General features: G+C 34.9%; 1 protein-coding gene and 1 long non-coding RNA gene across 4 annotated transcripts in view; one reads left to right on the top strand and one right to left on the bottom strand.

Moving 5' to 3' along the window:
* LOC110830205 (octopamine receptor beta-2R) overlaps nt 1-8,202 on the top strand; it is a 58,508-nt gene extending 50,306 nt beyond the window's left edge. Inside the window, exons 2-3 of the mRNA XM_087340156.1 lie at nt 3,269-3,380; nt 6,176-8,202. Coding sequence (XP_087196282.1) covers nt 3,269-3,380; nt 6,176-6,392 — 329 coding nt within the window. The 3' untranslated portion in view covers nt 6,393-8,202. The remainder of the gene's footprint in view (nt 1-3,268; nt 3,381-6,175) is intronic.
* The window catches only part of LOC110830210 (uncharacterized), a 266,347-nt gene that overhangs the window by 123,526 nt on the left and 130,040 nt on the right, over nt 1-12,781 (bottom strand). For all 3 annotated transcript variants that reach the window (XR_015532515.1, XR_015532519.1, XR_015532516.1), the window contains exon 3: nt 290-330. This is a non-coding gene — a long non-coding RNA (uncharacterized LOC110830210). The remainder of the gene's footprint in view (nt 1-289; nt 331-12,781) is intronic.

Consider the following 12,781-nt stretch of genomic DNA (forward strand, 5'->3'; position numbering starts at 1 on the left):
TCACAGAAAACAATCCAAATACTAGAGCAAAAAATAAATTCATGAAACTGAAATAAGTAGAATTGGGTAAATGCAAAAATAATTTTTCGGACTATGAGGAGAAGTTTATTTTTATAAACTTCAGTGGGCGTACGTTTTGTTCCTTTGTGCGACGGAGATTAAGATAAATAGACATTATCAGCTTATGAAATGCTCAGTGCCCACCGGATCACGCAAAGCTTTACGACGAGATAAATCATCTGCTTCTATTTTAAACTCGTTTTCAATACGAACGCAATGTAGGTCTTACCTTCGTTCTTCTATTCAGCGCTGTGATGATTCATTCCAACTCTGAAATACAGAACAATAAATTATTTAAAAATTAATTAGTAAACACATACATGCTATTTTAATTATCCTGTAAAACAGAAAGTTTCACTTAATGTCTGCTATAGTCCAACTTAGAATATGTGATTATTCCGGGGGCCACAATAGGGGTGAGAAAAATCATAAATGCCGACTTTCATTTATTTAAAATTTGAGTTTAAGTCACATATTTCTTCGTTCCTCTTGTTTTCCAATGGAATACACACAAATGCGAATTTATTTTAAATACTTAGCCACTATATTGCACACAAGTAGTTACGTAAAATAAATTCTAAGCCTAAAATTTTCTAAAACGGGGGAATTTATACCGCACATCGTGTGCAATTCGAAAACTAAAATATCAAAGAACAATGTCCTTTCTTAAGCCTACTCCAAGAGTTAATAAACTTACTTTTCACACGAAAATGCATTACTTAAATATAATCTCTTACGAAAGAAGACCGATGTTTTCAAGTTAGAGTGTATAACGTTCTCTTCTTAGGAACTACATACCATAACAAATTCGAAGGAGTTGAACATTCACCTTGCATTATATGGTGCATAACCTAAACTCACATTTCATTAAAATCCAATGTATAAAATTTTAAAATCTAATCCTAGGTTTTCCACGTGGTCCGATTTCTCTAATAAAATATCTTATCACTTCTTTATAATTCTTTGTATCCATGCTACAAGTTCAGCCCATCTCGTCCTCATTGATTTTATCACCATTTGGTTCGTTGTTTGGCAAATATCGTGGAATATTTCATAGACGTTCCAATCTGTAAAAACTGAAAACATGATATAATCGTATTTTTAATATCCTTAAGACACGAAATTATATTACGTTCTCAAGTAAAAACAGTAGAAACACGCGTGTAATTTGAATTAATGCCTGGAAATATGGGGATAAGTAAAAATTTTATTATTTGACAAGCGTTTTGTAAACACAAATGTACCAATTTTCGATTGAATCTGACATGTCATATTTCTGTCAAAGTTATGCATAACTCTAGACATCTATACTTGTAGTAAGTTATGTATAAAGCTCAAGAGTATTGAGGTCGTAGAGTGAAGCCGAGGCCAATGACGCTTGTAATTTCTGCTGTGTTGCTTACAAGAGAACGCGCGTTGGGACGGCGGTCGAAAATTCCTGTCCCGAAAATGGGCCGACATGTCGCTTAATGTGAGCATATGTGACAAGAATGTATCGAAATTATGCCATCAGTCACAGCTCTGTCGATATCAATCAATAAAACCGAACGTTCAAAATTTTTGTTCAAGGCATGAAAACACGGCGCTGAAGCTCAGAATTCCATAAAAATCAGTGGATTTCTTAACTAGCTGAGCGACTATCAGCCTATGAAGAAGGGAAATAAACGCGCAGGCTGAGGGGTTGGCACTCCTACCACATAATTGAGACGCCATCAAACGTGTCTAATGTTATCGGTTTAGTTTTTTTTTTTTTTGGGTTCTCCTGTTAAAATGTTTCATGATATTCGTCTTCTCCCCCTTCCACTGATGACAAGTCCCCCTCAGCCATAATTTTATTTTCTTAATAATATTGTTTGTTGCACCACAAATTATTGAATTATTTGTTATGTAATTTTATCTATCCAGCAGTTACGATAACTTCAGCACTCCTCAAGCACAGAGCAACTTTATGCTGGCAGTTGTAAACAAAGACTAGATACTAAAATAAGTGGCATCACAAGGTCAACATTTTGACAAATTTTACAACTTATGTTTCCCCGACGTCTCACAGACTTCGCTTATTAAGAAATGTCATGAACAAATATTTTTTTTTTTTTACTAAAATGTGTTTATATTCCGTGAAACCTTGAACTCCTGACATCTACAGCAAGTGTTCCTCTCTCTCTGTTATAGAGTATCTGCGTACTGAATATCTAATAACGACATTGTGTCGTCTCAGTGTCTGTGAGCAGACACTTGCAACATCTCCTCCAGTTACATGAGCAATACGTACTCCACATATGCACACCATCAACAGTGTGTTTCAAAATAAGTTTACAACGCAAACAAATCTGCGTTGGTACCCATAAAACAGACTTTGACAACTTAACATTCTCTAGTTAATACATAGTTACCTGATTATCACATTCTAATGCGCTGTCATCCGTAACTTAATTTCTATATTCTCTCCTTTCAGTACAGTTCTGAATTATTCAATTCAATTAATTTATTTACGTGTTTGCCAACAGCAAGAAGCCAATAACAGGCAAACACTGATAATACATACAATAATAATGAAATAATAATGAAAAATAGTACACAAACAGATTATATAAACTTATACATGTACAGTATTAAATGTAACTGCAAAGTACAGGCAAACACAAAATAGAAACAATATTAACACAAAGCAAAAAATGAAGAAATATAAATAAAAGCAAATAATCCACCTAGGGAACATTAATATAATTGTAAAACGTTAAACAAATATAAAAAACAGATAACGAAGCTAGTTCATCTATCAAGACAACCTATCTAGATCTAATGTGACGCTTATAATAAGTCTGCTTCGTGCCGAGATCACAAATGCCTATAATTTAGAAAAATTATGGCTAACTTTCAATCAGTTAAAAGTACGTGAAGAATTTTTTTGAATTTTGAATATGAGATCAATAATTTCGATGGATAAGGTAGACAGTCTAGACAGATACATTTAATTCAGTTAGCAAAAATAACAAAACAAAATACAACAACTCGAAAATGACTTGAATATCTAAACGGTATTTGAACCCGTGATTACAAGTATTGAAAGGAGTAAAATTTGCACAGACTTTAAAATTCTGGATCATCTATGAGGACGTTCTTTTTTGTGCAACACGTAGATGATTTGAAAGGACGTTCATGAATATGCAGATGTCAGGAGACTATCTGAATTGTGTTCTTTTTGCAGGAACCAGCGTGAGGCAACAGAGTACAAGCTGGAGGACCGAACACAAGGCAGCTCGCACGCTGGGCATCATAATGGGCGCTTTCATGATCTGCTGGCTTCCATTCTTTCTATGGTGAGTGCCCCTTGCAAAGAAATGCGTGGAAACACAGGATCTACATCTCCACACGACAATGCAGAGCCATCTGAAGTGATACTTAAGAATCAGTATGCAACATTGGACTTTTGAAGCCCCGAAGATGGAGGCAGTATGCTCCTCCGAAAATCTAGTATCTACCTACAAGATAATACGGCGTTAAATCCCACGAGAATAATACTGACATCTTCACTACCTTAGAAACGTCAAATTTTACAGAAAATACTTAATTAGGAGAAGCAAGGAAAAAATGAGAGGATAACATTAACAACGTCAAGAATTTGTTGTGCGCGTAAATGTCTTACGAATACTGAATTTTCAGATCAAGCCACCAGTGATTCAGTCTGGTATACTAGAACCCAAGTATCAGATTTCCCCTATTGTGTATATTTTATGTCATTGATTATCAGTAGAATCACCATGGCAACTATTGTACTAACCAATAAATTCTTTCCAATTTAGGAATCCGTAAATTTTACGATAAATCTTTCCCCTCTCTGTCTGATGAACATAACCCAAATATCGGTAGCTTTACCATCGACTACAGAATTCAATTATTATGACGTAATGAGAATCAGTCGAACCGTAGCGACGGGTTGAATGACAACGCGATGGTTATCGTAATCAGCCTGATGTAGCACGTAAAACTGAACCGTTTTCAAAGAGTTTCGACAAATATACTTGCTCAAACACAGGCATATTGCTGCTTCTGTCTCTACCCGTATATACGGTCTTCTACGTTTAAATTCCATGTGGACTTCTATAAAGATACCAACGTTTCGGAGGAATATACCTTTCCCATCTTCAAGGCTAAATTACGGATATTTAGTTTTTGAATTCACTTCCGAAAGATCGGTTACGTTTCAGAGTCCATAGGACGTCAGAACTGAAACAACACAGTCAGCTTCACTCGAGTGTTAATCCCAAATCTCACACAGTACTAATAAAAGTTTAGTTTCCAGGTATATATTTTAATATTTTCCGTCAAATCACAATTTTTAATAAGATAATAAAATATAAAATATTTAAAATATCATTTCACGTTCCGCATCGAATGATCGATTTACAAATTGGAACGTTTTTTACGACATGTTTCGGTTATATTTAACCGTCCTCAGGTATAAATTAGATTGGTAAAATTTAAAACTCGAATTATAATCATTTACAATGTTATGCAGTTTATTGAAGATGTTCTTATCAGATTACTCTTATATATTTGAAGGAAGGTATTGTTTTTTATGGCGTGGTTCATCTGATATCAGGTATCTCAAAATTATCTTCATTCATATATCATAAATTTTTAATTACCTTTCGCAGTTTGCTGCAAGCATACGTTTACTTAAACTTATTTAAGAAACCCGACTCTCGGTAGCAGAAACTGTAGATCGTAAGTTTCATTCACCTCCATTCCCATAACATCAGTTGAATCCGAACCTCGCCTGAGTAATATTTAAGGATTAAGGCCGTACCTCAAAGAAAACAGAACCTTTCACCATTACAAAGATTAGCCGGTTACTTCTGTTTACAGAATTAATCGCACTTTACACAAAAAATCACAAGAAACAACTCAATACAAAATGCAAATTTACTGATAGTTAATTTAGATGGTACATATATTTACCACTAGACTCTAAAGGGAAAGGTCGTTCGCTGATGTTTCTAGAGTCTAGGTAGTTTGGTCAGTTTATGTATGAACTGATGTCGGGCAAATTTCCCCGTAGTGACTGATATGGGGACATTACATTCTCTCTCGCTACTTGTTCAGCCTGTATTTATGGACGCAATGAATCCTGGCAAATCTCATGGAAAGACAGTAATTAAACTCACACTCCTGCGCCCTCACGCAGAAGGCAGATGCAATCTTCAATGGGAACACTCACGCAATGCCAGATAACTCCTGTGTTTGCATCACCCATATATTATCACGTTGCGTGTTATGCGTTGGGTTTGTGATTATTGATAATGGCTGACTTCACACGATTATGTCACTGCAGACTAAACACAGGCCCTAACTTGTTAATCAATGATTACGAAAACTTTGGATCTCTCCACAGCAGGGAAGAACACAGATTCGCAGTGTTTAACTGACTTTACACGCACGCGATAGGCGTTAAAAACACGGGCTCGTTCTAGTCACGTGTGTGTAAGAGCGAAACAAAAGGCAAATTACCCCGTAAAACTCACGTGTCAAAATAATTAAAAAAAATTACTAATGTATGCAGCAATACATTAGCTTTCTCTAGAATCCTTAATAGCGTGCTTAGTACTCAATATGGAAATCTTCACCATTTATAATATTAAATAGAGAATAGTAATCACATCAATGAGTTTAGACACCATCAGCTTCCCGTTAGATACGAGCTTACGCCAGTGAGATTTCAGGTTCTCACGGCAGAAGTTGGCCGTCTTCTGGGATATTGCGCCGTGCGTCTCTAAGAAGTCGATCATTTTCGACGAGTCTACACTTTGCAACATCCCAGAAGACGGCCATCTTGATCGTAAGCCAGCAACATTTTGCGGATCATACACATAACCTAACCCAAACTCACTTTCATGTATTCCATATCCTCGTCTATCTTTCAAATTGACGTCTTCCAATTGGATTCCACCTTTAGAATTTAAAACTACGTCATCTCCCTCAACTTAATCACACACCAGTCCACGTTATCATTCTAGCCTTATTTATATTATCAATCCTAAGGTAGTACATTTTCTTTACTTGCGTCAATAACGTAATCACAAAAATCATCGATAATCTGTGTGCGTTTTTGCAGGTACGACATCACGACGCTCTGCGGCGACGCCTGTTACTGTCCAGACGTCGTAGTTGCTGTCCTCTTCTGGATCGGGTACTTCAACTCCGCGCTCAACCCACTTATCTACGCTTACTTTAACCGCGACTTTAGGGAGGCTTTTAAGAACACCCTTCAGTGTGTCTTCCCTTGCTGCTTCAGCTGCTGGAAGACGCCAACACCCACACAGTACGTCTAGCTAAGAGTTATAAGCGCCGCTTCTAGCCGCAATCCAAGCATAGTTGTCCCAGAACCGAACAGCTCTGAGATACAGACGGAGGGGTGCTCTGTTAAAGAAGACGATCCACCGGCAGATCTCAACTCGAAGGCAATTGTCGTTCCGGCAATAAAGGTCGAGGAACCTCAGAAATATGAGGTTGTTGCAGAACATCACGATGTACCCAAAGAGTTCCTTGCTTAATACAAGTATTTGCTACGTTTGCCAAAGTTGGAAAGTTATTCAAGCTGCCAGTCCTATTTGCGTTTTAATTTATAGTTTGTCTGAAGATTGTGATTGTACTATTATGGTTTTTGAAGTGAAGGGTCTGGGAAACAGGGCGATGTACAAGAATTTTTGTTAAATTTTAAAAAAAAGACAGCTGTAATACGATATAAATCTTAATTCGAAAATTATGAATCCAACTTAAAATCTGCCTTTTATTATCAGCCACTCATTTATCTGATGATGGGGGTAGCAAGTACTTCTGAAACGTCCGTAAACTTCTATCAGACAACCCAGAAGACAACCACCTTCATATTCACCGCTTTGAGAAATTGAAAATCTCAATGCCACGAATCGGTACACTACGACAGTCTACTTACTAAGTCTGTCTTTCGTGTGGCACACAAGGGATTAGGTATTTTAAGGATTAACTGAATAAGGGGTAACATTATCCTTTCCCAGTCCATTCACTTAGAAATCTGTTTGATAAATAAACGCAAAATAATTATTAAAAATGTTACGTATTGTACAATATAAATTAGTTAATTAGATTGGAGATGCAAATGTAAAAAACAAATATAACTACACAAGACAAAGATATTGCGTAGGAAACCCAACAAATTCTGCTGTAACATAACAGACGCCTGCCCGTCTCTATCTGCCCTCTTTCGACTGAGATTCATATCAAAGCAAAATTACTTATTTTCTTCAACAGAATTTCAACATTTACTTTCATTGTTTTCTCAGTGATGCGTGTTTCTGTGGTTCCACAAAACACTTAAAATTTATTCAGCATTAAATTAACATCATAGTCTCTTATATTTCGCAATAAATTAGACCTAAACAGGAACATCTCACTTACTTAATTATTTCTATCGTCTGAAATTTTTCTTTTCTACGATTTTTGTCATGTAAATAATTATGTTGGCAAAAATGGCTGTCTTTTGTGTAATAGAACCGTGAACTTCAGTAGAAGTTTGTGGACGTTTCAGAGGTTTCTCTGCCTTAATCATCATAATCAGCAAGTATTTCTGAAACGTCGTTAAACATCTAAGAGGCCACAATGATCTACAGCCGAGAAGGCAGCCATCTTTATACTCACCCCCGTGATAACTTCAAATCCTAAATATTTTAGTTCTTGAGATGGAAATGTTCATACAACATTCATCAATAAGATTGTAATTTGTAAATGGTGGATGGAGAAGTCTGGCACATTCAAACATGATGTCAATTCTGAGTTTAGATTATATTCGCTTGTATTACGTTTGCATCTTAAGGTTTATATACGTAAAATAAATTGAACGTCATTACAACAACGGACATCGCAATTTCGGACAGCTGTGCCTCGCGGAAGAACATTTAAGTGGCGCTTATGTACTGCTAGATATATGCTGTGTTATCTGCACATGCGCACAAAACGTGTGTTTATAAAAACATTAAGACAATAATACGTATCCAAAAGTAATTAAAACTGTGTGGTAAACGTGCTTCCTTCCAGTCGATTTTGTTGTTGAGTTGCAGATTTTTTTATATATACTGCCGAAGAACATTTTAAAGTATAAAATGTATAATAGAATAAATTTTTTTTTTGGATATTATCCATCGTCTAGTAAATATAAAACGTAAAACGACGTTTCGGAGATGGGACTCTATCTCCGTCTTCAGGTTCCTACTCAGTTGGGCCCACTAGATAGAGCTAATCCCTATCCTGAAGACGGAGATAGAGTCCCATCTCCGAAACGTCGTTTTACGTTTTATATTTACTAGACGATGGATAATATCCAAAAAAAAAATTATTCAATTGACTCTTCACCATCGTCAAGAAGTTTTAGATTTGATATAAAATGTATAGGTGAAGACTGTATAATGAGATTTGTGATGGACTTTGTAAAGATGCTGAGTAGCCATTACAGAGTCTCTAACGGTCATTGTTGGTAACAGAATTTAACACAAATGAAAGTCTCAAAACTGGGGAGTTATAAAATGCATTCACATTGCCTTTTCAACAAAGCACGACTCCCACTGTACGCGAAGCTTTATGTAGTTTATTAAAAGCGTGAGGAACTGTGATTCATTTCTTCTCATTTTATTTATATTCATTATATTTAATCCTCAAGACTTAAGTTGTTCTAAAATATATTCTGCGTGGGACGTATGAGATGACTTCAATAACAACGCAATATTGACTCGCGTTTTATGTTATATATCTAATGTAGCTTCTGCTTAAAAAAAAGAGAAACAAAGACGAGGCCCTCCTAAAGACGACTACATTTAATTTATCCTGATTATTAAAATGAGAAATCACTTTAAAAATATGCTGTTTCAAGTACGTATCTATTAAAAAAAATTAAGTTAGAATATGTATTCTTCAGGAAAATTCGAATTTTAAACTCTTGAGTAGACTTTAGATATTAGTGCATCACGTTTTAGAAGAAGTGTTAAAAATTTTGTTCCGTAAGCATTTTGTTAACAGCAAAGTTATTTGTTTGTAATTATAATCAAACTTATTTTCCACTCTCGGCTTTCTTACATTCGCTCTTGACGAATTTAAAATTTTAATTTATTCTATCAATTACCTACAAATGATGCTTAAAAGTAGAGGTTCTCATCTTCTAGCTCCTTCGATATGTCTTGTGTGTTTCGCTTACTTAAATTTTCGTAATATTTAATCACTCTTTTTAAACAGTTACCTGATAACAGAAGAAAAGGCTTGATTATCATATTCATTATTTATCCACTATCTACTCCTGTGAGAAATTAAAGGTGTTATTAATAAACACATATGGGGGGATAAATCATGAGAATAAAATAATCAGAAATTATATCGATAATAAAATTTGAGAAATCAAAAGCAGTGCCAAATCAGGAGCTGATGACATTTTTTATTTAGGAAAATTAGTGAGTAATAAACATGTTTTTAAAAGTCAAGTATTAGCATTTATTATTTTCAGAAACTGCCATAAGTGTTAATAACACGACTTATTTATAATACGGCAGACCGCAGAAAGGCTGTAGGACAATGTGTTCTGCAGTTCTTAAAGTCTTTTAATAACTACTTGAAAATTTTTGTCACGATGGTTGATTCGTTATAATAGCTATGAAAAAAAAAGTTTTTTTTAAAAAAAAATTTACTTCCTACACAAACATAACGGTACAAAATTTATTGTAATTAGGTAAATATTTTACGCTTTGTTGACTCCATTAACCTGGTCACAAAGGGGACAAATTCACGGCTGAATGATCGAGCATTACGCATTTCAAATTATATAAGTTTGGAAGCAAATGAAAATTAAATCAACCATATTCAAACAACCAAACGCCAGCAGCTTATCAAAGAACTCACAGAGAGTTTATGCGAATACAGTACAGGTATACAAAAGGTCGGCGACTTGACAAGAAATTAATAAAGCCGGTGTTATAATTGAAAATCCAGTCTGAAAAGTCAAATTATATATAATGTAGCGTGGTTTACGTATTCTGAATCCGCACATGCAAAACTCATTATAATTTTACAGTTTCAGACTTAAATAATTTACCGATAAAACAAATACAGGAGAGAAAGTATGAAATACAAAGAAACTGAGAAAAAATGTACGAGGAACTTCATTCTGTTAATATTCATCTAATACTATTTGAGTAAAAAATTTAAGATAAGATGGACTGGGTACGTAGCACGTATGGGGGATATAACAAACATTTTGGTCACAAAAACTAAAACCTATGGTCATTTGGGGGGGATATAAAGGAAAGATTTAGACGGACAAAAATAAATAAATGATTTATGCATTCTTAAAACAAGTTGTTTAACGATGAATTTTAACTAAATATTAGCAGCTCCCAGAGCTACGAATAGAAAGTTATTACAAAATCTACGGAAAAGTCTTGTAATATGGTCAGGTGGCGATTTATTCTAAACATGACGATAAACATTGGAATTTAATAAATTTTCGATTAATTATGAATGTTAATTGCTTAAGGACGACTCTGCTCTACGGAATTATGAGTCTTCGTGTAACAAATTATGCCGAGAGGGTGACATTTTCAAGTGTTTTAGAGAAATCGCCTCTGTCCCCATAAGCCAGAATGATGATTGGTATGTTACGACAAGCGAGAACGTGTTTAAGGAAGACTCCCAAGATACATACGTACTTTCAGATACGTATCAGAACAAAACACCTGCCTACAAAGTAGAAAAAAAATCATATCGTGTAGTGAGTTGTTTACCTTGTATGTGTTATGTATGTGCCGTACTGGCTAATCGATTACTCAAGGCGGCTTTCTTACGTGTTATCATGGATGAGGCCAAACTTATAAAGTCTTTTACGTTTACATTTCAGTCATAGTTGTATGGATTTTTTTTTCTCAATAAGGTATTTAATATTTCGATGTTTTCAGTAATATTGAACGGAACTGTAGGTATTGTCATATTTTAATATTCCGAAGAGAGGTAATAACTTTTAAGTGGATGAAAACAATTATTAAAAGTCTTCGGACACAAATATTTAGCTGATATGTAACGAGGATAAGGAGATTAAGATATTTTAAAGCATGTTATATTCAAGAATTCAACGAAGGAGGGACATGGAAACGGGGACTAGGAACAGGATGTTCAGAAACGTTTGACTTAAGGGAGTAATAGTGTGGCAGAAGGGAGAAAAATCCATAACGAGGAGCTTCACAATTTGTACAATTTCAATAATATACCTACGTCGACGTTGTGTGACGCATTTATAAGCAACGCTGTTCCGACGCCATTGTAAAAGTAGGATAAATCGGTTTCCTTTTGTAGCATCAAAGTTATTTTTTAAGCTTTCAGAAAGAAATTAATACTTGATACTGAAAAAAGCTAGACTGAAAATATCTTCGTTTCGCTTTCCTTCTATTAGTGACCCAATGCAATGACCTTACATTTTAATACACTGGTTACAATGGTAAAAATTAAACTATGTATTTCCTAACTAATTAGTTTAATCAGTTTTATATTCATAAAGAATTTACCTTTAAAAAAATAAAAGCTAATGTAACTTAATTACCCTGAAACTTTACACAAGATCGAAGTAAAGGTGTGAACTAGATTAATACTCACCCTGTACGAATCTTTTCACGCAAAACGATACACGTGTAAAAATATTTCGTCAAGTTGAACAAACATCTCAAACATTTCGAGTTGCTGGTGGAACACAGTGTCAATATTATAAGAGTGTAAAAGTAACCAAAGCTGAGAGAGTCTGCTACTTCATCGTTTCCCCGGAGGGCCTCTCCTTTAAAACGCACTAGAAAAGACCCGGGTCCCGTCAATGCCCTTCCCATTTCTCGAGGAAAGATTCCTTTATGGACAGAATGTTGGTTCCCCTTTCACGGTTCTGACATCGGAAGATGAGTTCCTCTGTTCCGTGTACTTTAGCAGTGAAACATGTTCACTGCCTTTCATTTGTTTTTAATTGGGTTTCGCGCTAGGCTTTGATGATGTGTCGGTAGGTTTAACAAAAGAGGCGTGTGAAAACGTCCATATTGTGTCGATAAACGCGAGTTAGCTCTGTAATAAAGCGTCTCGTTCTCTCACGTTGGAATTCCGAAGGTCAAATCTCTGGAATCGTCAGAATGAAGCACTTACTCGTATCCATTAACCGCTAATGGATAACTGATGGCTAATAATATTTAGGGGTATATCTGAACTGCTTCCTTCTCGAATATCTGACCTTGTTTGTTTCTCTTTTTACAAATCGTCAATATACCTTAGTTGAAATATAAATTATATCATTACACTCCATAGGCCTTTCCAAGACCGTAAAAGACATTTATATATGATGATCTACTTTGATAAATGAGGCGAAGTTTCCCTTAAAAACAATTTTTCCTTCATCGACAGATAAGAGCAAGTTCATTGGTTACATTCATCGTTACTACCTGTAGATCGCAGTTAAATGTAATTAAAATCTTGCATTTTGATTTAATTTATTTCATTGTTTTCTCAGATTTCACATAAACGTTTATTAAATAACATAATTTGTAGCTATATTTCTTCAAATTCTTTCCTTTCATAAAGCATAATTCATATTTTATAATTGTGAATAAATATGACTTTACTATAAATTCTGACCTAAAGTTTATAAAAGAATTTATAATATATTGAGAGGTAATTTATC

This window comes from Zootermopsis nevadensis, unplaced genomic scaffold (assembly GCF_977971745.1).
Source record: "Zootermopsis nevadensis isolate Lab colony 2312 unplaced genomic scaffold, Znev_1.0 Znev_ptg000061l, whole genome shotgun sequence".
In the NCBI taxonomy this organism is placed as follows: domain Eukaryota; kingdom Metazoa; phylum Arthropoda; class Insecta; order Blattodea; family Termopsidae; genus Zootermopsis; species Zootermopsis nevadensis.